At 39.2% G+C, this 26,725-nt stretch overlaps 1 protein-coding gene across 6 annotated transcripts in view; it reads left to right on the top strand.

Annotated features, from left to right (window-relative positions):
• Positions 1 to 26,725, top strand: part of LOC130927091 (plakophilin-4-like) — a 249,057-nt gene that overhangs the window by 118,998 nt on the left and 103,334 nt on the right. For 5 of the 6 annotated variants that reach the window (XM_057852634.1, XM_057852635.1, XM_057852632.1 and 2 more), the window contains 4 exons: positions 11,793 to 11,827; positions 21,159 to 21,290; positions 24,238 to 24,437; positions 24,505 to 25,057. In XM_057852634.1, the coding sequence (XP_057708617.1) occupies positions 11,793 to 11,827; positions 21,159 to 21,290; positions 24,238 to 24,437; positions 24,505 to 25,057 (920 nt within the window). The remainder of the gene's footprint in view (positions 1 to 11,792; positions 11,828 to 21,158; positions 21,291 to 24,237; positions 24,438 to 24,504; positions 25,058 to 26,725) is intronic. The other variant, XM_057852633.1, reaches the window with a different exon arrangement.

Consider the following 26,725-nt stretch of genomic DNA (forward strand, 5'->3'; position numbering starts at 1 on the left):
GTCTTGTCTACTCTTATTCTACTGGTTATTTAGTGTATTCCTCCCTCATATTCTATGCCCTCTGTTAAATAAAATTGTGATGAATTGGTACTGTTACTTGTAGGCATGTGCCGGTATGATATTCTGACTAGGGTTGGGCATCGAGCATCGATGGGATCTGGGACTAGCACTCCATTTCTCCCGGAACCGTTCGAATTTTTTATTTCGATACCAAGTTTCGATGCCCTGACCGCCGACCGTAAAAAATAGCTGCCAAACACCACGAAGGAGAAGTCACATGAAAACTAGCCCCGTTATGAGCAAATCAAATGAAGTGGCTAATTTAGCTTAGCACAAAAATGCGTTGCTTCGCTTCAATGACAACAAAGTAACAAATTAACACACCGAAATGATATAAAACGGGGAAACTTAGATTTTGTTTTATCAAGGATTCCCAACGATATGTTATGCAGAGGAGGTGTAGCATCTGTACATCTCAAGGATTCTTTTCCAACTAAAGTAATAAGTTCTTTTTGCCTACTGCTTCCAGTTAATCACCACTAGGGGAAGCCAAGCGCACATAGCAAAACCAGAAAGAAAGAAAAACTGTAGAGTCCGGAGTTACAATAGTGACATCTTGTGGACGGATGAACAATATATCAGTTTAGAAAGAAATCAATTTTAAAAAGTAGTGAACTTAAGATCAAGGGACAGAACACTCCCCAGCCCTTAACTAACTTGTAGAAATACCACCTAAAACAAACAATGCAAAACAATAAATGCCTGCAGCATAAGACACTCTAAAACATGGGCAAAAGAATATGTGTAAATGTTTTCTCCGTGAGCTTTTGAAAAATAAACATCTTTGTGAAAGTGCACTCCTGTGGAAAGAAACTTCATCATATTCAAGTTCAAAGACTGATATTTATATACAAGTTAAAAATAGCCCTGTGAGAAATTCATAGCAAAGTTAACTGAAAGTTCTTGTAATTTAAAAATTGAGAAGTTCAGAAATTAATATAAACTGTGTAATTTTTTTTACCCTGCCTATTAAAAGAATCGGAATCGAGAATCGTTTGGAACCGGAATCGAAACGTGGAATCGGAACCGGAACGGTTCAAATTCAAACGATGCCCAACCCTAATTCTGACGTTACGATAACTTTAGGCCAAAATATCACGTTTTCACGGTATTGCAATTACAGCTCTAAAAGGTGTTACTTTGAGTTATATGGGTTAAAAAAACATGTTTTTTGAAAAATATTAGCAACTTGAAGCATAAGTATAATGTTAAGTTAAAATGAAAAATATATATCTATTCTAAAAATGAAATGCAGTCCTTTAGGTGAGGCAAAACCCACAGCCACAGCTCAAATTTATTACCATCAGAACAAAAATAATCGAATTATTTTCCATAAATAGCACGTGTGTATGACTCGTATCATGTTTACATTATACACACTCTTTCTCAACACACACAGTTGCCAGAGAGAAAAAAACGTGTTTTACCAATGCTAGACACACTAAACCTGCTGGAATTAACTCTTGTAGCTGGTGGGAAATGTTCATGACATTGTTTACTACATTTACCTCCACCTTTAATTTTGTATAAATGCAAAATTATATTGGAGGTATTGCCTCCTCGGCAGCCACCATCCGCAAACATGTTTTACATGTCAGTTGGCCCTTGTTCTCTCAGCCGCGTCCATCTGTAACTTTTCTGTGGCCGAAGTATTCCCATACCAGTGATTTCGTTTTCATCGATGGAGGAAAAAGTTCAGGAAATTCACCTCCTCCAGCTGTCGTGTAGCACAGCTGACTCCCTGACACTGAGCAACAACCAGTGGGTAAGGGTTGAGCCTTGCAGCTGCAAGCGAGGGGTTTCTCCATGCATTTTTGGGACATGAAAAATAGCTAATACCTTAGTGACGATATGTTGAAAAATCTTTGCGGTTTTCGAAACCTTGAAGTTTTCATTCCATGATATACCTTGAAACCGGTAATCGGCACATGTCTACCTACTTGTAATCCTGTAGCTTGTCGCTATTCTGCATTTCTGTTCTTTCTGTCTGTCCCCTCAATATATTTTCTGTCCTGCTGCATTTTAAGTAAGCATCACAATATTAAAGAAATGCTGTGGGAGTATTTCAAATTGTACTGTTGCTCGGTAAAACTGCTCCAACGTTAATAGGTTTTCAGATCTACCATTCTACATGATCATGTTACTGAAAGGAGAGTTTTGTTATTTTTAAAAAAAAGTTTTTTAAGAATAATTATAATAATAATAAAAACATTCTACTTTCGTTTAACCTTCCTTTATGCTCCACATTTTTAAGAATGTTTTTATCTCAAATGTTTTCAGTTTAAAGTTTTGGTATTGGTATGGACTCATTCAATGAAACTGTGGGTAGCTTTTCATAAAATTGACCTTGGTAAAAACAAAATTCCTTTGGTATTTGAGAAAATCTTTGTGATAAATGATAGCATGACCTGGAAAACTGACTGAAAACTTTTCTTTGCGTCACCTATTTCTTCATTGAGATTAATATTTGAACACATTTATTTCATTGAGTTTGATGAATGACTTTTAAAATCAGTAGTGCACAAACTGTTTAAAAAAAAAAAAAAAAAAACTAAAAAAAATTATTAAAATCCAGTTCCGTGTTCATCAATCTGGCATTTCACTACGGGCAAAAATTGATTTTATATACGAGTAAATTGAGTTGAGAGCTTGGTCACGGAACAAATTAATCTTATAAATCAAAGTACCACTATAATCGTAATTTATGTCTACTTGGGGGGGAAAGCAGCTCTCAGCACCCCACGTAGGGAAGCACTGGAGAAAACTCCCACCAAGATTTACGCACCTTTTGTAAGAGCCAGACACGGACAAACGAAATGGCTGTCATTTGGCATTTGTGGGCATTTCAGTTCCTGCTGCGGGGCTAATTAGCTCAATTGGGTGACTCGGAGATTAGGGCGCTCACATGGAGTTGGTATAGTTCAACGCACCTCCAAACCGGACTTCCCCCTTCATATCTGCCAGCATGGGTGGGGTGGCCAACAGTACTGGTCCTTCTCAAAAAATTAGCATATTGTGATAAAGATCAATATTTTCTGTACTGATAAACATTAGACTTTCATATATTTTAGATTCATTGCACAGAACTGAAGTAGTTCAAGCCTTTCATTGTTTTAATATTGATGATTTTGGCAAAAAAGTCAAGAAAAAAACAAAAATCCCTATCTCAAAAAATTAGCATGTCATAAAAAAGTACTCTAAAGAAGCTACTAACCTAATCATTTGAGTCAACAAATTAACTCAAAACCCCTGCAAAAGATTCCTGAGGCTTTTAAAAACTTCCAGCCTGGTTCATTATTCAAAACTGCAATCATGGGCAAGACTACCGAACTGACTGCTGTCCAGAAGGCCATCATTGACACCCTCAAGCAAGAGGCTAAGACACAGAAAGAAATTTCTGAGTGAATAGGCTGTTTCCAGAGTGCTGTATCAAGGCACCTCAGTGGATAGTCTGTGGGAAGGAAAAAGTGTGGCAGGAAACGCTGCGCAACCAGAAGAGGTGACCGCACCCTGAGAAAGATTCTGTAGAAGAGCCGATTCCAGACCTTGGGGGACCTGCAGAAACAGTGGACTGAGTCTGGAGTAGAAACATCCAGAGCCACCGTGCACAGGCGTGTGGTGGAAATGGGCTACAGGTGCCTCATTCCCCAGGTCAAGCCACATTTGAACCCGAAACAGCGGCAGAAGCGCCTGACCTGGGCTACAGAGAAGCAGCAATGGACTGTTGCTCAGTGGTCCAAAGTACTTTTTTCAGATCAAAGCAAATTTTGCATGTCATTCGGAAATCAAGGCGCCAGAATTTAGAGGATGACTGGGGAGAAGGATGGAAGGAATGCCAAAATGCCTGAAGTCCAGTGTCAAGTACCCACAGTCAGCGATGGTCGGGGGTGCCATGTCAGCTGCTGGTGTTGGTCTACTGTGTTTTATCAAGGGCAGGGTTAATGCAGCTAGCTATCAGGAGATTTTGGAGCACTTCATGCTTCCATCTGCTGAAAAGCTTTACGGAAATGAAGATTTCATTTTTCAGCACGACCTGGCACCTGCTCACAGTGCCAAAACCACAGGTAAATGGTTTACTGACCATGGCATCACTGTGCTCAATTGTCCTGCCAACTCTCTTGACCTGAACCCCATAGAGAATCTGTGGGATATTGTGACGAGGAAGTTGAGAGATACCAGATCCAACACTGTGGATGAGCTTAAGGCCGCTATCGAAGCATCTTGGGTCTCCATAACACCTCAACAGTGCCACGGGCTGATTGCCTCCATGCCACACCGCATTGAAGCAGTCATTTCTGCAAAAGGATTCCAGACCAAGTATTGAGTGCATAGCTGATATAATTAATTAAAGGTTGAGTTTTTTTTGTATTAAAAAAATATTTTTTTGTATTGAACGGATGAAATATGCTAATTTTTTTAGATAGTCCCCCCCCCCCGACTTTTTTTCGACTTTTTTGCCAAAATCATCAATATTAAAACAATAAAAGGCTTGAACTACTTCAGTTGTGTGTAATGAATCTAAAATATATGAAAGACTAATGTTTATCAGTACATTACAGAAAATGTTGAACTTTATCACAATATGCTAATTTTTTTAGAAGGGCTAGTATATTATTTACCTTAAGCCTGCCATCCAGTTGGCATTCAACATGCACAGTGGCTTGTCATCAAGGTATCTCCTTCTTCCCTCCATTCTCCATGGCTCAGCGGAGCACATCTCGTCTAACTAACTCCTTTAATTGCCTGCATGTGGCTATTAACACCCAGAAAGTCGTGCCGCTTAAAGCTCATTATAGAGCTGTATAGGGTCATTGTAAAGATGGCTGCTTGATTGTAATGACCAGCATTTTTTTCTCTTCCACATCCTTGAACGGGATCAGACAAAGTGAAGAGCTTTTTTCACCGGTCACAGAGTGTTTTTATGATGTAGTGGCTAATATTCCCTGATTATGGCTTTCTGCTGAAGCACTCGTATATCTTGCAAACCTGCCTTGCTTCTGTGGATCGTTTTTTTTTTTTTTTTTTTTTTTAAAAGAAAACAAACACTTTATTATAAGAGATAAAATGCCGGGTTACCTGCATTGCCATCACAGAAGCCATTTGATCCAAATGACCAAAATATGTGATTTGGTCCATTGTAGTGCTTTAGCACAATCTTGTAGCATCTTAACCCATTGCCGGGCATTTGCGGCACTTAGTTTAGTTGAGCACACAGCAATTGATTGCTGCCAGACTCTCTCAGTCATAATGGATTAGACGTCTTAACTAGGGGGTTTGACAAAATATCGAAATGGTGGTCTTGTATGCCTTCTATTTTCTAATAATTGCTCCCACAGTTGATTTCTTTACACCAAGCGTTTTACCCATTGCAGATTCAGTCTTTCCAGCTTGGTGCAGGTCTACAATTTTGTCTCTGGTGTCCTTCGACAGCTCTTTGGTCTTGGCCATAGTGGAGTTTGGAGTGTGACTGACTGAGGTTGTGGACAGGCGTCTTTTATACCAATAATGAGTTAAAACAGGTGCCATTAATACAGGTAACGAGTGGAGCCTCGTAAAACCTCGTTAGAAGAAGTTAGAGCTCTTTGACAGCCAGAAATCTTGCTTGTTTGTTGGTGACCAAATACTTATTTTCCACCATGATTTGCAAATAAATTCTTTAAAAATCCAACAATGTGATTTTCTGTTTTTTTTTTCCACATTCTGTCTCTCATTGATGAGGTTTACCCATGTTGACAATTACAGGCCTCTCTAATATTTTCAAGTGGGTGATTTCCAGGTCACTTCCTGTTTTGTAACGCCAAATAAACGGCAAGTGACCCATAAAATACCCCAAAATCAACAGGAAGTAACTGAAAATCAACAGGTAAATGACCTTAAATGGCCCAAAATTACCTCATTGCCTGACATTGGCTGCCACTGACAGCCATAGACGTTCAATCCGTTTGAAGTGGGAGGGTGGCAGCGAATGAACGAACGTTCATTCGCTGCCACCCTCCCAGTTCAAATGGATTGGACGTCTACTAGTGATAAACTCATTTCAATTCAGAGCAGAAGCTTGTTTTTCTGTTTATTAGTTGTTTGTAGAAAATCCTAGAATGATTTCCTGACCAATGTACCGAAAATCGTTGTATCACCATAACGTCAGATTGTTATCGTGAGCTTTGTATCGCATATCGTATCGTGAGGTACCAGGAGGTTCCCACTCCTAGTCTTAACGCCATGAATGGCACTGAAACTTGAGCATTCACAGCAGGGTTTGAGACTAACATTTCTTACTAGGAGCCCAGAAGCCCCTAACTTAAAATTTTAGGGGCGCAAGCAGAAGATTCAGGGGCACATACTGTACATCGGCATGCAAAGTTTTCCTGTAATTTTCACACTTTAACTGATAAATACTTTCAGAATAAATACGTAAAACTACAAACGTATGAATTTATATTTTATTTTTTATCAGTTTTGACATCAACCAGCATGCTGCTTAGAAATTAGGTTATCATGGGAATTTTTTAGGGAGACCTAGCTGTAACATTGATGCTGAGTGGCCCATTCATGATGAAAAAAATAAGTATATGAAAAAGAAGTTTAAAAAAACAGAATCTAAAGGTAGTCATGGGTTTAAGTCAGTGGTCAGGAACCTTTTTGCCTGAGAGAGCAAAAAACGCCCAACCAGTGTTGTTTTGGCAGCCCTTTTCATTTTTGTCTTAGTCTTTTGGATGAAAATACTTATTAGTCTTAGTCATATTTTAGTCTAGTACTGCAACGATTAACTCGAGTATTCGATGAGAAAAAAAGCTAATGTTTTTACAATGCATTCCTAATTTAGTTTCTAGGCATATTTAGCTGTTTTTTGTGGGAATATGTATGAACCATTTGTTAAGAACGTTGTTTAAAAGAAGAAAAAAAAAAGTTAGCATTTTATAGCATTTAAGCTAGCGGACTTTTGCTATGTAAGTTAGCCAATTGTTCTTTTGTTGTACATAAATCCTCATTTTAGAAAATAAAAAAAATATACTGTTTGAGGCTCAGCTCAGGTAATTTAATTTTGATTACTCGATTATATGAACTAAATAGTTCATCAATTAATCGAATATGACAATAATCGATAGCTTCGGCCCTATTTTAGTCATTTATAAATGTTTGTCTTCGTCTAGTTTTAGTCGAATAAATTCTCATACAAATTTCTTTTGTTTTTTTTAGTTTTTTTTTTTTTATACTTACTAATGAAGTTTTCGTCTCTAAATTCAAACATTTTAGTCCATAAACAAATAAAGGTTTCCAACAATTTTGAATGAATATAGACAGATGAGCACATATTGTATCGTCTAAAAGGACAATGCCAACTTTGTGAAAAGCAGTACATTACTTTCAATTCACCATACCTAGAAGCCACTGACCATAAAAGCCAAGTGACTCTCCTCCGCTTGCCATTGTGAAGGTAATGTTCACGTGAATGCTATGCTAACGCTAGGAGTTACATTTAGCGTCTGATGATCACTCATCACAGACTTTTAGACATGGTACCTGCGGGTTATTAAAAGTATTAAAAAAGCATTGAATTTAGTTTTCCATTATTAAAGGTATTAAAAGTATTAAACTAGCTGTTGTAAGTCTGGATTTTTTTCACTGTGGTCTTAATTTTCAAGAACATCCCAGTGCAACCTAAATTATATCCGTGACGAAGTTTTTCTCTTTTTTTTAAAAATCCATAATGAAGATGACGCATAGAATTTTTACGATGCACTGCACTACAAATCGAAATGCAACTTGTGCTTGCCAAACCACCACAACCGGCAAAACGGAGAATCCATCCATCTCTGGATCGGGAATGCGTCCGTTTGTCGGTGGAACGAAACATCGACTGTCACAATGTTGGTCATATTGCGTTTTGTTCCAGAGGGAGCGTTCCCGATGTCGTAACTGTCTTTTGTAACGAATTTTCAGGTGGCAGAAAAAAACCGCACATTTTCTTAATGTTTAAATAGTCTACATATTTTTATGATCATTATAAATGTATTTACGCAATGAAATAATGCTGGAAAAGTTTGTTAAACATAAACATTTCCGGAGGGAGCATTCCCGACTTCGTAACTTAGCCAATTTAAGCTCATCAAGACTTTGAGATAGAGGGAAAAATCGGGCCTAAAAGAATCCAGCCCGACCCGACCTGGTCCGCGGGCATTAAAGCCCGACCCGCGTTTTGTGTAATAACATTTGTGACGATGTCTGCATAAAAGCCCGTCTTTTGTAACGAATTCTCAGCTGGCAGAAAAAAAAAACGCACATATTCTGAATGTTTAAATAGACTACATATTTTTATGATCATTAAAAATTTATTTACACAACGAAATAACGCTGGAAATTTAAATAAACTGATGCGGTTTTGCGGACTCGCAGAGGAGAAGATTAAAAAGGGCGTATAGGCACACTCTGGCTCTGCAATGACCATACAGCGCCTTCTTTTTTTCATCCAAATTATTTCTTTTATAACAAGTATGCCTTAGTTTATCATTCATACATCGTTAATATATAGTTATTTCAAAAAGTTAGCGAGAAAGAACCCTGGCCCGGCCCGACGTAATAATTGACATTTTAATTTTGGTCCTGTTTTCAGTTTAATTTAGCGGTTTCCAGCTTGCTATGTTTATAATTGCAATGTTTGTTTACCGCTTTTCGTCTTACTGCGAAGAGGGAGGAAGTTACATCGGCCGCCGCTATGATATGTATGTCATCAGCCATCTGCTGTGACCCGGGAATTTCACACCTGCTTTCACGCACACTGCTTCCCATGTCAGTCGACACGGGAAATTGTTTTCACACACAACTGCTGCACGGTTAAGTCCCGCGATATTCCCGTTGTTTTGGAGTATGTGAAAGGGGCTCAAGTTACATCCAGATACTTTAGGTTGCAGTTTATGAGTCATGAGAAGGCAGTGGACCTGCTTAAACATTTTGGTTTGCCTTTCGAATGAATTTGAATTTCGCTGTTTTAACTCAAGAGTTAGCCATGTTCACTGGGGTTTTGGCAGGTGCATGAGCGGCTAGCCTGTTACAGAAGATGGTTGGTCTGAGTCCTGTCCTCCTCCTCTTTTTTGTCCGTAATTATTGTGTGCGTGTGTGTGTTTAAAAAAATTCTGACAGACTTTATAATGTTACTTTAAATGTGTTTTAATTGTATCTTCAATATATGTGCATCCTTTTGTCAAGCACACTTAGTAATTGAGGTTAAATTTGATGTTCAGTGCTTTATTTATTTAATATGATTCAATATGATCTAAATAATGGGTGCGAGAAAAGTATTAATTTTCAGTTGAAATGGCATTAAAAAAAGGTCTTAAAAGTCTTGAATTTAGATTTATGAGCCTGGGGGGACCCTGTTTAAAGGTAAAGCAGCATTGGTTATTTTCTCATGCCAAGATAAGAAAACAAATCTTACCGTGTTTCCAAACAAGCAAGATGGAGCACAGTCTAGCTTGAGATACATCCTATACTCCGGTTAGGAGCAAGAGGCACAGTACATCTCACTTGAGTGACACGACCCAAAAAGTGCTATGATGCAATCTGACGTATTCCACATAAAATATGAAAATGTCACGCAACATATGACAGAAACGATATGTGTTTTCTGTCTGGCTGTCAAACGATAAAAAAATTTAATCGAGTTAATAGACAGCTTAAAAATGTATTAATCGTAATTAATTGCAATTCAAACCATCTCTAAAATATGCCATATTTTTCTGTAAATTATTGTTGGAATGGAAAGATAAGACACAAGACGGATATATACATTAAACATACTGTATACATAAGGAGTGTATTTGTTTATTATACCAATAAATTAACAAGATGGCATTAACATTATTAACATTCTGTTAAAGCGATCCATGGATAGAAAGACTTGTAGTTCTTAAAAGATAAATGTTAGTACAAGTTATTGAATCTTAAAAGATAAATGTTAGTACAAGTTATAGAAATTTTATATTAAAACCTCTCGTAATGTTTTCGTTTTAATAAAATTTGTAAAATTTTCAAACAAAAAAAATAAACTAGTAGCTCGCCATTGTTGATGTCAACAATTACACAATGCTCATGGATGGTGCCATAAAATCAGTCACACCCAAGCGCCAGCAGAGGGCGACAAAACACAAAAAAACAAGAAACAAATGGACATGACACTGTCATTTTAATCTGTTTGAGCGAGGCATGTGCGTTAATTGCCGCAAATATTTTAACGTGATTAATTAAAAGGATTAATTACCGCCCGTTAATGCGATAATTTTGATAGCCCTAGTATTTTCGTCTCGTGTTCGTCTTGTCAGACAAAAACTGGCATTCATCTCGTTATGTTCTAGTCTCCCAAGCCACGTTTTTAGCTCGTCACGTCATCGTCATAGAAAAAATGTTCATTGACGAAATATTTTCGTTATCGGCATTGTTGACGAACACAACACTGAACTCTGCATATTTTAAAATGTGATGTGACGACACCCATACATTGTGTGTGTGTATATGTGTGTAACAGTGGCCGAGACAGGCGGAGCTTCACCGGGCACCCGTTTCGAGAGTCTCGCTCTCCTGGAAGTGCCGGCAATTTCACAGTACAAAAAGTCACGAAAGTGAAAACGATTGCACGCCTGAGTGACATGGCGTTCCCTTTTGTGGTTTAATTTTCCCCTATACATTTTTTATATACTCCAATTCGCATCGAGTCGGGAGGTGCCGACCCCGCCGCTGGCCGAGCGGCAACCGCTTCACACATTGTCCACTGTCACTCTTTTTTTTCTATTGTCTTGTCCCTTGGCTAACCAGCTCGTTACATTTCTGCCAACTAAAGGATTTAACTGTGAAGGAGTTTGTCAGCAAAAAAACAAAAAAAACAAAAAAAATGTAAATAGTCGCGCATGTGCAAGTAGATGAAAAAATTCTTGCACTGGCTCTAACTTAGTTGCAAAATGCGATTATTTGGTCGCAGTCAGGAGCTCTGCACGGACAGTCCTCCCAGCTTAAATGAGTTGGACGTTACTGTTTCAATAGCAAGCAATGAATTAAAGTCTAAAAACTATGTTGAAGGAGGAAATTCACTTAGCCTGTGGTCCTGTCTATATTTTAGGGGTGCACCTATACCACAAGGATTTACTTAAGACTTTGGAACTTTACAACATAATGGGAAAATGCCAGCTTTTACAGACAATGTAAAAAGGGATAAAGAATTACATGACTTCACTTTGAGTGAACTCAAATGTCTTTAAATCCTCTCTGTCATAATCCACTCCATTTTAAACTCCCATTGTTCAAAGAAGGTTTTCTGTTATTTCAGCAGCAAAATGCCTTTGTGTACTTTCAGGGATGAACTCTCGGCCCTCATGACTCTTTTTCAACGATCTCTAATATTGATCTTAAACTCTGTCCGTTTGTCAGTATCCACCCATTAGCCTTGTTCTAAACTTGGACTTCACTGTCACAACTGACACTGCCCCAATATGATTTTAGTTTTGTTGTCAGGCCATTTAGATCTCACACCAAATGCACCTCTAGATAAACAAAGGTGACAAAAGTGGACTTTACATCTGATTTGTAAGCGTTACATTAGATGACTCTGGTCGTTATATCCATGAAGCCAATGATTACCATCTGTGACTCTATCCTGAAACGGTAATGAAAAATGTACTTGGTAAACAACGCGTCACTGTCACTGTGCCCGTACTGACTTTTTCATTTCCTTTTCTCCCTCGCAGCTCGTCTGAGAAGTCCCTGCCTTGGAGAACTCCCGGTAGGCTGGAAATTGCTTTTTACCCCTTTTTTTTGCCAATTATATGCACAGGAACTAAACATGGGTCTATATTTGTATGAAAAAATCAGCTTGCAAAAGTAACAGCGTGATTGAAAAGTTGCTATATGGAAATATTATTATTTCCGTTCCGCATGTCGTCAATGTAATCATCACAAGAAATGCGTTCGGTTAGAACAGTGTTTTTTTTTTTAACCTTTTCTGAGTCACGGCACGTTTTTACATAGGAAAAAATGTCGCAGCACACCACAAACCAAAAATGTTTCAAAATTACTTCCTGTACAGTATATTTAATTATCCAATAATTTCTCCATATTTATTCTAACTCAAGTGTGACTTGAGCCTGTTTAGATGAACACAAAGCCGATATCCTGGCTGGAATTGCAGAAAGACTCACACGAAGCTCGTCTTCAACAGCTCTTTGTCTCTGTGTTTTTATTTAATTATTTATTTTATCGCAGTTAGGCTTGAAAAGCTCAGACTTATCAGACAAGGGGACTTAAGCAATGTCTTTAACCGCATCAGGGCCAAGCATCTCGCTGACAATTACTTTGCAGGCAGGCAAAAAAAGTCAAAAACAAAAAATCCCTATCTCAAAAAATTAGCATATTTCATCCGACCAATACAAAAAAGCGGTTTTTAATACAAAAAAAGTCAACCTTCAATTAATTATATCAGCTATGCACTCAATACTTGGTCTGGAATCCTTTTGCAGAAATGACAGCTTCAATGCGGCGTGGCATGAGGCAATCAACCTGTGGCACTGCTGAGGTGTTATGGAGGCCCAGGATGCTTCGATAGCAGCCTTAAGCTCATCCACAGTATTGGGTCTGGTGTCTCTCAACTTCCTCTTCACAATATCCCACAGATTCTCTATGGGGTTCAGGTCAGGAGAATTGGTTGGCCAATTGATCACAGTAATGCCACGGTCAGTTAACCATTTACCAGTGTTTTTGGCACTGTGAGCAGGTGCCAGGTCATGCTGAAAAATGAAATCTTCATCTCCATAAAGCTTTTCAGCAGATGGAAGCATGAAGTGCTCCAAAATCTCCTGATAGGGAGCTGCATTGACCCTGCCCTTGATAAAACACAGTAGACCAAAACCAGCAGCTGACATGGCACCCCAGACCATCACTGACTGTGGGTACTTGACACTGGACTTCAGGCATTTCGGCATTTCCTTCTACCCAGTCTTCCTCCAAACTCTGGCACCTTGATTTCCGAATGACATGCAAAATTTGCTTTCATCTGAAAAAAGTACTTTGGACCACTGAGGACCAGTCCAGTGCTGCTTCTCTGTAGCCCGGGTCAGGCGCTTCTGCCGCTGTTTCAGGTTCAAAAGTGGCTTGACCTGGGGAATGCGGCACCTGTAGCCCATTTCAAGCACACGCCTGTGCACGGTGGCTCTGGATGTTTCTACTCCAGACTGAGTCCACTGTTTCTGCAGGTCCCCCAACGTCTGGAATGGGCCCTTCTACACAATCTTTCTCAGGGTGCGTTCACCTCTTCTGGTTGTGCAGCGTTTCCTGCCACACGTTTTCCTTCCCACAGATTTCCACCTGAGGTGCCTTGATATAGCACTCTGGGAACAGCATATTCGCTCAGAAATTTCTTTCTGTGTCTTAGCCTCAATGAAGGCCTTCTGTACAGCAGCAAGGTCAGCAGTCTTGCCCATGATTGCGATTTTGAGAATGAACCAGGCTAGAAGTTTTTAAAAGCCTCAGGAATCTTCCGCAGGTGTTTTGAGTTAATTTGTTGATTCAGATGATTAGGTTAGTAGCTTCTTTGGAGTACCTTTTCATGATATGCACATTTTTTGAGATAGGGATTTTTGTTTTCTTGACTTTTTTTTGCCAAAATCATCAATATTAAATAGGGCTGTGAAAATTATCGCGTTAACGGGCGGTAATTAATTTTTTTAGTTAATCACGTTTAAATATTTGACGCAATTAACGCACATGCCCCGCTCAAACAGATTAAAATGACAGCACAGTGCAATGCCAACTTGTTGCTTGTGTTTTTTGGACTTTTGTCGCCCTCTGCTGGCGCTTGGGTGCGACTGATTTTATGGGCTTAAGCACCCCTGAGCATTGTGTAATTATTGTATTATGTATTATTGTATTAGTATTATGGCGGGCTACTAGTTTATTTTTTGATTGAAAATTTTATAAATTTTATTAAAACGAAAACATTAAGAGGGGTTTTAATATAAAATTTCTATAACTTGTACTAACATTCAACTTTTAAGAACTACAAGTCTTTCTATCAATGGATCGCTTTAACAGAATGTTAATAATGTTAATGCCATCTTGTTGATTTATTGTTGTAATAAACAAATACAGTACTTATGTACCGTATGTTGAATGTATATTTCCATCTTGTGTCTTATCTTTCCATTCCAACAATAATTTACAGAAAAATATGGCATATTTTAGAGATGGTTTGAATTGCGATTAATTACGATTAATTAATTTCTAAGCTTTAATTAACTCGATTAAAAATTTTTATCGTTTGACAGCCCTAAGATTAAAACAATAAAAGTCTTGAACTACTTCAGTTGTGTTTAATGAATGTAAAATATATGAAAGTCTAATGTTTATCAGTACATTGCAGAAAATAATGAACTTTATCACAATATGCTAATTTTTTGAGAAGGACCTGTATTTGACCACAATTTAAAACGCACAAAAAACAGTACAGAAGTTGTTATATACAGGTGTTGCCTCTGTGGATGCTTCACAAGCAACAAATCTGCGCGCAGGCTTTCTTTCCCCTATCTCTCTCACTCAGCTGCGCGACTTGTTCGTGGGAGCAAATGCGCTCTTCCTCGTGTGTGCGTGTACTACGAATGGGAACCTCTTGGTACCTCTCGATACGATACGATTTGCGATACAAAGCTCACGATAATGATGGTCTCACGATATGGCGATACAACAATTATTGATACATTGGTCAGGAAATCATTCTAGGATATTCTCCAAAACAACTGAAAAACACAAAAACAAACTATTTTCATCCTTCCGCTGTGAATTGGAATGAGTTTATCACGAGTAGACGTCCAATCCATTCAAGTTTGGAGGGTGTCAGCGATTGAACATTAGTTCATTCGCTGCCATCTCTCCCACTTCAAACAAATTGGACGTCTATGGTGGTCAATGGCAGCCAATAAGTCTAATTTGGGTGCATTTCAGGCCATTTGCTGTTGATATTTCGTCATTTCGTTTTGATTTTGGGGCATTTATTCCGGTTTATTTGGGGTTACAGAACAGGAAATGACCCACGAATCTCGCCAAATTAATAGGCAATGACTCAAACTCAAAAGAAAGTGACCTTTGAATGCCTTAATATGAACAAAAAAGTGACCTGTAAGCGCCCCAACGATATATCAATTCTCGGCAGGAGCATATCGGTAACCTTATACTAAGGTATACTAGTATCACTAAGTATCACAATATATCACCATTTTGATATTTTGTCACACCCCTAGCGTGTACGCTCTTCTTCGTGTGGGCAAATATGTTTTGCTTCGTATGGACATGCGCTATTACTTGCGTGTGGATGTAAAAATAAAAGCATGCATCACAAAACAAAAGTAAACATTTTGAAAAAACAAAACAAAAACACAAATGGAGACCAAATAGCGGACGAAACTCCGGCATCGTAAAGTCAAAATCATGTAAGTCTGGTATGTCGTAACCAGAGAACTCCCTGTAATTCATATGAGTGAGTCCACTCAAATTGACTCACGCTTTGACGCTGCCGAGAACAGCCTCTCACTTACACAATGATTGAGTTGGCGCAGCACACTTCAGACTGGGCTGCAAGTTTAACGATGATAAACACATTCGTGCTTTTGATTTTGCGCTACCGAAGCTTCCCTGGCCAGATCAAAGCTACACACCTGTCAATCATCGTTGACTTTTAGTACCAAACGCCAGCTGCACTGGTGACCAAGAAAAACAGTTTCGTCGCACTGCTTAGTAAGAGGGAAAGTGAAAGGCTGTATGAGCATGAAGAAAAAATGCATGAATACAGTGAGGCAAATAAGTATTTAGTCAACCACGAATTGTGTAAGTTCTCCCACTTGAAAATATTAGATAGGCCTGTAATTGTCTACATGGGTAAACCTCAATCATAAGAGACACAATGTGGAAAAAACCCCCCCAGAAAATCACATTGTTTGATTTTTAAAGAATTTATTTGCAAATCATGTTGGAAAATAAAGATTTGGTCAATACCAAAAGCTCATCTCAATACTTTGTTATGTACCCTTTGTTGGCAGTAACGGAGGCCAAACGTTTTCTGTAACTCTTCACAAGCTTTTCACACACTGGTACTGGACCAGATACACTGGTACAGGACCTTGAAATGCTTCTTACGAAGCCACTCCTTTGTTGCCCTGGCTTTGTGTTTGGGATCATTGTCATGCTGAAAGACCAAGTCATGTCTCATCTTCAATGCCCTTGCTGATGGAAGGAGATTTTCACTCAAAATCTCTCGATACATGGCCCTATTTATTATTTCCTTTACACAGATCAGTCATCCTGGTCCCTTTGCAGAAAAACAGCCCCAAAGCATGATGTTTCCACCCCCATGCTTCACAGTGGATATGGTGTTCTTCGGATGCAATTCAGTATTCTTTCTCCTCCAAACACGAGAACCTGTGTTTCTACCAAAAAGTTCTATTTTGGTTTCAGCTGACCATAACACATTCTCCCAGTCCTCTTCTGGATCATCAAAATGCTCTCTAGCGAATCGCAGACAGGCCTGGACATGTACTGGCTTCAGCAGGGGGACACGTCTGGCAGTGCAGGATTTGAGTCCCTGGCAGCGCATTGTGTTACTGATAGTAGCCTTTGTTACTGTGTTCCCAGCTCTCTGTAGGTCATTCACTAGGCCCCCCCGTGTGGTTCTGGGATTTTGGGTCACCGTTCTTGTTATCATTTTGACGCCACGGGGTGAGATCTTGCATGGAGCCCCAGATCGAGGAAGATTATCAGTGGTCTTGTATGTCTTCCATTTTGTAATAATTGCTCCCACAGTTGATTTCTTTACACCAAGCGTTTTACCTATTGCAGATTCAGTCTTCCCAGCCTGGTGCAGGTCTACAATTTTGTCTCTGGTGTCCTTCGACAGCTCTTTGGTCTTGGCCAAAGTGGAGTTTGGAGTGTGAATGACTGAGGTTGTGGACAGGTGTCTTTTATACCGATAATGAGTTAAAACAGGTGCCATTAATACAGGTAACGAGTGGAGCCTCGTTAGACCTCGTTAGAAGAAGTTAGACCTCTTTGACAGCCAGAAATCTTGATTGTTTGTAGGTGACCAAATACTTATTTTCCACTCTAATTTGGAAATAAATTCTTTAAAAATCAAACAATGTGACTGTTTTTTTATTCCACATTCTGTCTCTCATGGTTGAGGTTTACCCATGTTGACAATTACAGGCCTCTCTAATATTTTCAAGTGGGAGAACTTGACTAAATACTTATTTGCCCCACTGTATATCTTTTTAATCAAAAACACGATCTTTTCACCCTATTCAGATCGTCTGAAAAATGGCGTGATCGGCCCGATTTCTGATGACGTAATCGGATCGGGACATCCCTAGTTTTAATCACATAAAAAGCACCTTAAAATTGGGAGTCAAATCTCAGTCACCCTGCACTTGGTTAAAAGAAAATTTAAAAAAACACTTAAATGCGCATTTGGAGAATCACTAATCTACAACAATCACAATATCTGCTGGCACATGCATGTTTCTATTCCTTCTCGCTTATTAACTTTCTGCATGTACCATTGTGAGGCATATGTATGTTAATCAAGTACTAAATGCGAACATATAGTTTCCATACCAGCGTGCTTTCTAATGTTTGCAATTATGTTTGTTAAGCTCTGTGATTTTGCAATAATTAGCAGCCCTGGGCGTTTTTCTTCAGTTATCTCCTCTGAGCTCCAATTTAAACACAAGGGATTTCTTGAAAATCCTCAATTTTTTCACCTCGCTTCCTCAAATCATCTTCAATACAAAATAGATAGTAATGAATTCTCACCAATGCATTTTATGGCCTATTAATTGCAAAAATGAGCAATTCTATAGTAGTCATCAATCTCGCTTCGATTCTGTCAGGACAGCCTGTGCAGTTGCACATATGCACTGTTGTGAGTCATTTACTTGGAACGCGTGTGCAAAAAAGTAATCGCTGTTATGTTTGCTATTGAGTAGTCATTTTGGTAAGGATAATGAACGACTGTCAAACGCGGTCACGCACTTGTTCCAATCTACGCGTGCTGCGGTGTGAATGCATGTCCCTTGGAGAACAATGACCCGAGTTCCTGTGAGTCTTATTGCCCTCGTCATGCGCTGTATGCGACTTGGCGTTTGAGGTGGCAGCGTTGCCGTGGAAACCAGCCTACGGCCACCAGAAATGTCAATGTGGTCACATCTCATGTGGACTCAGACAAGAGAATATCACCCCATCACATCTTTGCTTGGTTGTGTGCACCCACAATGAAAACTCACTCTAATCAGAACTCTCAGCTATTGGCGATATCGCATGAATATAGATGACTTATAATAAAATATATGTAAGTTATATACAATGATCCCTCATTTTTCGCGGTTAACGGGGACCAGAACCTGCCTTGATAAATGAAAAAACGCGAAGTCCGATCTCAGCTATTCTCTAGTTTAACCAGTTTGCAATGTTTTTCCTTATTCAGATTTGTTTCAAGACTACAGTTACAGTTCGACTTCACTTTGATGGTTAATGCAGTTATTGCTATTTTGTTGTTTTATCACAATAGATTGGTTTATTTACATTTCCAAAACCAGAAGCCATTCACTTACAAACGTGATTGCAATTTAGTTTACATATTTAAATGTTCAGATATTAAGATTTGAATGAGGCAAAATAACATGCTTTTACTCTCAAATATATTGTTATAATCATTTGTTTCAGATGTACTGTAATTATTTTCTGTATAAAAATTTGGTGTTCAAAAACTTTTTTCAAACTTGAGTCTTGAAAAAGAGGGGGTCGTCTTATAATCAGGGCTGTCTTATATTCGGGCCAATACGGTATTTAGTCTGCTGCTTCGTTTTGTATCACTGGCCACTAGGTGGTGCAAAATAACAATTAACAAAGATCATCACCCAAATCGTGAACATAACAGTTGTCTTATATTGGCTATATATCGGCTGATATCGGCCGATCTTGGAAGAAAAAAAAAATCCAAATATTGGATGGACAATTTTCCGTTGGGCTTTGTAAGAAAGATCATCACCCAAACAGTGAACATAGCAGTTATCCTACTATATACAGTTGTGGTCAAAAGTTTACATACACTTGTGAAGAACATAATGTCATGGCTCTCTTGAGTTTCCAGTTATTTCTACAACTCTGATTATTCTCCGATAGAGTGATTGGAACAGATACTTCTTTGTCACAAAAAACATTCATGAAGTTTGGTTCTTTTATGACTTTATTATGGGTTAACAGAAAAAGTGATCAAATCTGGGTCAAAAATATACATACATGGATCTGAAAAAGCGAATCATTGACTTGAACAAGTCAGGAAAGTCACTTGGAGCCATTTCAAAGCAGCTGCAGGTCCCAAGAGCAACAGTGCAAACAATTGTTTGTAAGTATAAAGTGCATGGCACTGTTTTGTCCCTGCCACGATCAGGAAGAAAACGCAAGCTATCACCTGCTGCTGAGAGAAAATTGGTCAGGAGGGTGAAGATTCAACCGAGAATCACCAAAAAGCAGATCTGCCAAGAATTAGAAGCTGCTGGAACACAGGTGTCAGTGTCCACAGTCAAGCGTGTTTTGCATCTCCATGGACTGAGAGGCTGCCGTGCCAGAAGGAAGCCCTTGCTCCAAAAGCGGCACCTTAAGGCTCGACTGAAGTTTGCTGCTGATCACATGGACAAAGATAAGACCTTCTGGAGGAAAGTTCTGTGGTCAGACGAAACAAAAATCGAGCTGTTTGGCCACAATGCCCAGCAATATGTTTGGAGGAGAAAAGGTGAGGCCTTTAACCCCAAGTACACCATGCCTACCGTCAAGCACGGTGGTGGTAGTATTATGCTGTGGGGCTGTTTTTCTGCCAATGGAACTGGTGCTTTACAGAGAGTAAATGGTATAATGAAAAAGGAGGATTACCTTCAAATTCTTCAAGATAACCTAACGTCATCAGCCCGAAGATTGGGTCTTGGGCACAGTTGGGTGTTCCAACAGGACAATGACCACAAACACACATCAAAAGTGGTAATGGAATGGCTAAATCAGGCTAGAATTAAGGTTTTCGAATGGCCTTCCCAAAGTCCTGACTTAAACCCCATTGAGAACTTGTGGACAATGCTGAAGAAACAAGTCCATGTCAGAAAGCCATCAAATTTAACTGAACTGCACCAATTCTGTCAAGAGGAGTGGTCAAAGATTCAACCAGAAGCTTGCCAGAAGCTTGTGGATGGCGACCAAAAGCACCTAATTGAAGTGAAAATGGCCAAGGGACATATTACCAAATATTAGCGCTGCTGTATGTATATTTTTGACCCAGCAGATTTGATCACTTTTTTCTGTTCACCCATAATAAAGTCACAAAAGAATCAAACTTCATAAATGTTTTTTGTGACAAAGTATCTGTTCCAATCACTCTATCAGAGAAAAATCAGAGTTGTAGAAATAACTGGAAACTCAAGAGAGCCATGACATTATGTTCTTCACAAGTGTATGTAAACTTTTGACCACAACTGTAGGCCAAATATTTACCAATGGCCCATCTTGAAAAAAGTCTGTATATTGGCCCTGGCCTCAATATATCTTACTGATTTTGGTTGTTATTACAGTTCTGCATGTTGGTTCATACATTTGATAGCACATTTGGATGAAATTTGCGACTTGTTTGTTAACCCCTCGTCACCCAATATGTTTAAAAAGCCTGATGTTCATCGTTATCCACTACCGCGAAAGGATTAATTCGTTTGACATTCCAAGTTCATGTACGCGACATACAAAGTCAAACTTGATTGGTTGGCAAATTCTGTATGCTGATTTGTAAATATGGGCAACACAATGGCATTAGCTGTGGATGTACATACAGTTTGTGAGGGGAAATAAACCTGGCAGGCTGTTTAAAGTCCCCAGTAAAATCCACAGAGGTGTAAAATACATAACCTGAGCTGTGCATGATTATCAGCTTAATGTAGCAGAAATTAAAGAGGTGGAAATAGCAGGTAATAAAATGTCCATATGCTCAAAATGTACTGTATATTTAGTCAAATGGATTTCTCTTTGACTGTTTCTCCCAGACATCCACGCCCCAGGGGAGCTCCAGGCACGGCTCGCCGAAAGCTCCCAGTCCCCAAGTTACCGCATCAGGCTCGAGTCGGAGCAGTTGTCTCCATACTCTCCGGAACAGTCCTCCCCCCATGAAAGTGAGGGTCTGTTTCTGTCTTCTCTGTCTTCTTCATTTATCTTCCTTCTACTGTGAACACACTTTCATTGCTAGGGTTATTTTCCGGCATCCAGACCCACCCGGATGATGTGAAAATCTGGTGTATAGACAGACCATGTGGGGAAAAAAAAGGATTTATTTGTTCTGTTTTCTCCTGAACTATTTTGAGAATTAGGTCCTCAACGTTCTATCTCGAGGTTTAATGTTCTGTGACCAAGCTCCTCTTCAAATTGTTATGTCTTAAATCATTTTTGCCTATTAAAATGAATGGAAATTACTGTCAAAAACTGACAACTGATAAAGTGGGTCACTCATATCTCAAAGCACCACTCACTGTATTACACTAGTACGGTACCTTGACTTATTACAGGTAATCCCCAGGTTACGAACGAGTTCCGTTCCTGCGCTGGCGACATAACCCGAATTTCCGCAGAAGTCGAAATTAACCCTTTAACAGGGTACCCGCGGGGTCTTAAAAACTTGGAAAAGTCTTAAATTTGATAATTGTAAATTAGGGGTGTAACGATACACAAAAATCTAGGTTCGGTGCCTAACTTGGTTTATTTTCGGTACAGTACGAAAACAAAATGCAAAATATAAGTGTGCTAGTTGTTTAAAACACACTTTTGTGCTTTCAGCAATAGGAACATTAGCCTATACAAAGCTAGAATTCTGCAAAAAAGTAGCGGGTATTTGAAGATAATAATCCAACAACAATTTGCCTTTCAGACCCCGCGTATTGGTCAGCTTTCTTTCTGAAAGAAAGAAGAAAAAAGAAGTCCTGTGCTAAAGAGAAAAGCAATCCCAATGACAAAGATTTTAACATGTACTTTACAAATGAAATGCCTCAATGAAACATTTTTTTTCTTGTGAACGGTTTTCAAAAGCTTTATTGGTGGATTTTCTTAAGTTAAATCGCCACACAGAAATTAATAAATTTAATTGTGTAAGCGGGAGCTGTGTATTATTCTTATTATTTAATTACAGGTGTTTTTAGCTCATTTCAATTTATTTTATTTAAATGGGCTGTTATTTATTATGTGTTTATATTTTACAAATGTGATGTAGTATTCATTTATATTGTATATTTTGTGTTGTATAACTTCAGTTCCTATGTGAATATTAGTTCCTACTTGTTTTGTGGTAGGAGGGTTTTGTATTAAACACGGGGCCATGTTGGTTATTATTATAGCAGAGAAGACAGCAGTAAATAAACAAAGACAAGTCAACCGTGCCCCGATCGACCACTCAAGAGATCTGATGGACTCAAAAAGTAGGTTACGTTTGCATATTAGTTTGAAAATTGACCAGATCCACCGTATTTTTATACGATCCGAGCTTCTGGTAGTAGTATTGACGCAGGAGAGCCGCGTCTCGCATGAAATAATAAACTCTGCCGTTCTATTCGCGTTGAGCCGCTTCTGGGATGCGTCTAACACGCGGCCGCACTGCGACTGGTGTGCATTGGCTGATTGACTGTAACGCCCGCGTTTCACTGCGTTCTCGCTGCGGCCACGTTGTCGCGCCGTTGACGTTTCTGCGTTATGCTGTGCGTGTTGGTCCTCATGACAGTAGAGAAGACGGAGTAAATATAATCTACACAAAGAAACTATAACCCGATCGACTCAGCCTAAAAAAGTAAGGCTTATATTACGTCAGAAACTCGTTCGGTACGCGTCCGTTCCGAATCGAGCACCACGTACCGAAACGGTTCAATACTATTACATGTACCGTTACACCTTTATTGTAAATTAAGGCCTCGAAAATGTCTTCAATTTTGTTTACAAGTCTTAAGTCTTAGACATAATTTTTGGAGTATAAGGCGCTCCTGACTATAAGCCACCACCCACCAAGTATGACACGAAAACGGCATTTGTTCATAGATAAGCCGCATTGGATTACAAGACGCAGCTGTCCTCACTGTATCAAGGGATATTTACCCCAAAAGACATTAACCGTTAACACTTTATTTGACAGCAGCATCTTAAGACTGGCATAAGACCAAATGAACCACCGTGAAGCGTTGAACCAATTGGCTGCAAAGCTTCATTTGGCCATCACTGCTCCCTTGGGGAGACAGTCAACCTCTGCTCCCACCTGATTTCAACACTGTTGTCATCCAACATGCCTCCTAGCATGCATTGCAGCACTGCAGATGTGAATAACAATCCAAAAGTCATGTTCTGTGCTAGTTATTTCTGCAGTTACTGTTCCAGTTGTTTCATTAATTGCTAGTTATGGTATTTAGTAACACTTTATTTGACAGTGGCACCATAAGACTGTCAAAAGACCATCATGAATATGACATGACACTGCCATGAGCATTAATGAATGCTTATGACAATGTCATTTTGTGTCATCGGGCAAATTATCTCACTTTTGAATGGATGTAAAAGATCTGAGCTGGAGATAAATGAAGTTAAATGGAGTTAGTGGCATAATTTGCCAGATGACATTTAATGACATCTGTCATAAGCATACATTTGCCCATGATAATGTCATGTCATAATTATGACGGTCTTATGGTCTTACGGTCTTACGCTGTCAAATAAAGTGATGCCTATTAACCCAAATAAAACAACAAAAAAGCCGCACTGGACTATAAGCCATGGGATTCAAAATGAGGGAAAAAAATAGCGTCTTAAAGCCCAAAAATGACAGTAATCGAAGAAAAATAATCGTTTGGGACAGCCCTACGTCAAACAAAATCACAAAATACAGTGAAAAACGTGTGCCCTTGAATTCAAACGCGACCATTTTTCATCAAAGGGCTCACAACAAAATTGAGAGACAAACCACAAGCATCAGTGAGGTGATCATTGCTCTCCAGCTGGGACAGAGGCCATTAATCATTCTTCTTTAGGTAAAGGTCATGACTATTATTAAAGCTTTAATGATCTACTCTCTGCATTCCCCCTCCCCTTGTCTTCCAGGGTCCACAGGGAACTCGCACAGTTCAATTCAGATGAACTCGTACTCAGACAGCGGTTACCAGGATGCGACCACCGTCTACCACAGCAACCAGAATGTGGTCAAATCTGAGCTGAGGATGCAGCACTCCTTCCCTGGCGCGAGTACAAGCACAAGCACCCCTGTGAAGACCGCCAGGGCGGAGGGGCAGGCCTCTGCACAGGTAGGGTTCTGTGACATCGTAGGACCTCGCAACACACTGTGACAAATGCCTTGTTGTTGCTGTTCAGGTCCCATCCGTGGGTGGAGCGGTACCGGGACGAGCGATGCGGAGAGTTAGCTCAGTGCCTTCTCGCTCTCAGTCCCCGTCCCACGTCAGCAGCTTGTCACCCCCCCGTGGCTCCCTGCGCACCTCTGCCGGCAGCACCTACGGTTCGCCCATTGTTACGGAACCCAAACCCCTCTCCTGCATCTTCTCCACCACTTTACCTTCCTCCGCCAACCGCAGTGGAACCGGAGGCTCGCCTCTCTCAACTCAGAAAAACTCCCCTGCCGCACTACGACGGGTGGGTTCCGCCAACTCCAGACAGGGCAGCACGAGTCGGACAACCTCACCCTACCAGGGTTCGTCATCGGGCCGCGTGGGCTCGCCTCTGACCCTGACGGACGGCTGTCAGATGAGCAAGCAGCCCAGTCACTCGTCTCCGGTTCGAGCGAGCATGGTGGCCGTACCCCAGCACTACAGCTCCACTCTGCCCCGCGGCGTAATCCAAAACGCTGACCCTTACAGGCCGCAGGGGTACGACGTTTACGAGCGGAGGACGCGACCTAACAGCCTCGCAGGTACAAACATACTGTGAGAATCATCTATCAATTTAAGAAAAGTATAGTTCTAATACTACCTGAAAAAAAAAATAATTTGAAAAATTTGATTATTAGAAAACTCAAGTAAAAATTTTAAATAACACTCAAAAACAATTATAAAATTTGATTTTTTAAGAATTAAGTCACAATATTATAAGAATACTCCTAAATTTTCAAGCATGAAAGTTAGGGCTCAAATTAACGATTATTTTTATAATCAATTATCCGAGCGATTACCGTATTGGCCTGAATATAAGACGGCCTTTATTATAAGATGACCCCCTCTTTTTCAAGACTCAAGTTTGAAAAACGACTTTTTGAACACCAAATTAAGTTTTTGTACAGAAAGTAATTGCAGTACATCCGAAACAAATGATTATAACAATATATTACAGGGAAAAAGCATGTTATTTAGCCTCATTCAAATCTTAATATCTGAACATTTAAATATGTAAACTAAAGTGCAATCACATTCATAAATGAATGGCTTCTGGTTTTTGAAATGTAAATAAACCAATCTATTGTGATAAAACAACAAAATTGTAATAACTGCATTAACCATTAGAGTGAAGTCTAACTGTAACTGTAGTCTTGAAACAAATCTGAATAAGGAAAAACATTGCAATAAAATAATGCAAACTGGTTAAACTAAAAAGAGTAGCCGAGATCTGTCATGACAGAACTTCGCTTCAATGATATCTGGCGCCATCTAGCGTCGTGAATTGGTATAAGTTCTAGACCGCCAATATAAGACGACCCCCACTTTTTCAGTCTCATTTCAATGCAAAAATCACCGTCTTATATTCGGGCCAATACGGTCATGATTTTTATTATCCGTCAGAAACAATTATGAAATTGGATTTTTTTAATGTATTGTCACCATATTATAATAATACTCCTAAATTTTCAAGAATGAAAGTTAGGGCTGAAGCTAACGATTATTTTTATAATCAAATATCTGGACGATAAATGAAATGATTCATCAGATAAATGTAGTAGTAGTTGTAACGTCTCATAGAAAGAATACAAACAATACAGTTTGCTTCATTTACTCACCTCTGACGGAGGCACACTGGATCTAACAACACAAAAGACAATCTAAGTCTCGAGTAGGCATGCGCTGGTATGATACTCTGACAGTATGATAACGGTTTCACGGTATCATGGTATTGCAATTACTCTAAAATGTGTTACTTTGAGATATCTGGGTATGAGAAAAAACGTTTAATTAATTTAATTATTTTTTTCCATTGAGCAGGACTTTTGATTTTCAAAACATTAGCAAATTTGAACATACAGTAAGTATAATGTTAAGTTAAAATAAATGTAAAAAAAAAAAAAAAAAAATCTAAATAAAATTAAAATAAATACAGCCCTTTAGGTGAACCTAAACCCACAGCCACAGGTCAACATAATTACCATCATAACAAAAAAATTGAATTATTTTCCATAAAAAGCACGTGTGTATGACTCGTATCATGTACACACACTCTCTTTCTCAACACAGACAGTTGCCAGAGTGAAAACAACACATTTTGCCACCGCTAGACACATTAAACACGCTGGAGTTAACGCTCATGACTGGTGGGAAACATTCATAACAGTGTATACTAGAGGCGTGCGAAATTTCCGATTCTCAGATTATTC

Source organism: Corythoichthys intestinalis, chromosome 12 (genome assembly GCF_030265065.1).
Source record: "Corythoichthys intestinalis isolate RoL2023-P3 chromosome 12, ASM3026506v1, whole genome shotgun sequence".
NCBI classification, from domain to species: Eukaryota; Metazoa; Chordata; class Actinopteri; order Syngnathiformes; family Syngnathidae; genus Corythoichthys; species Corythoichthys intestinalis.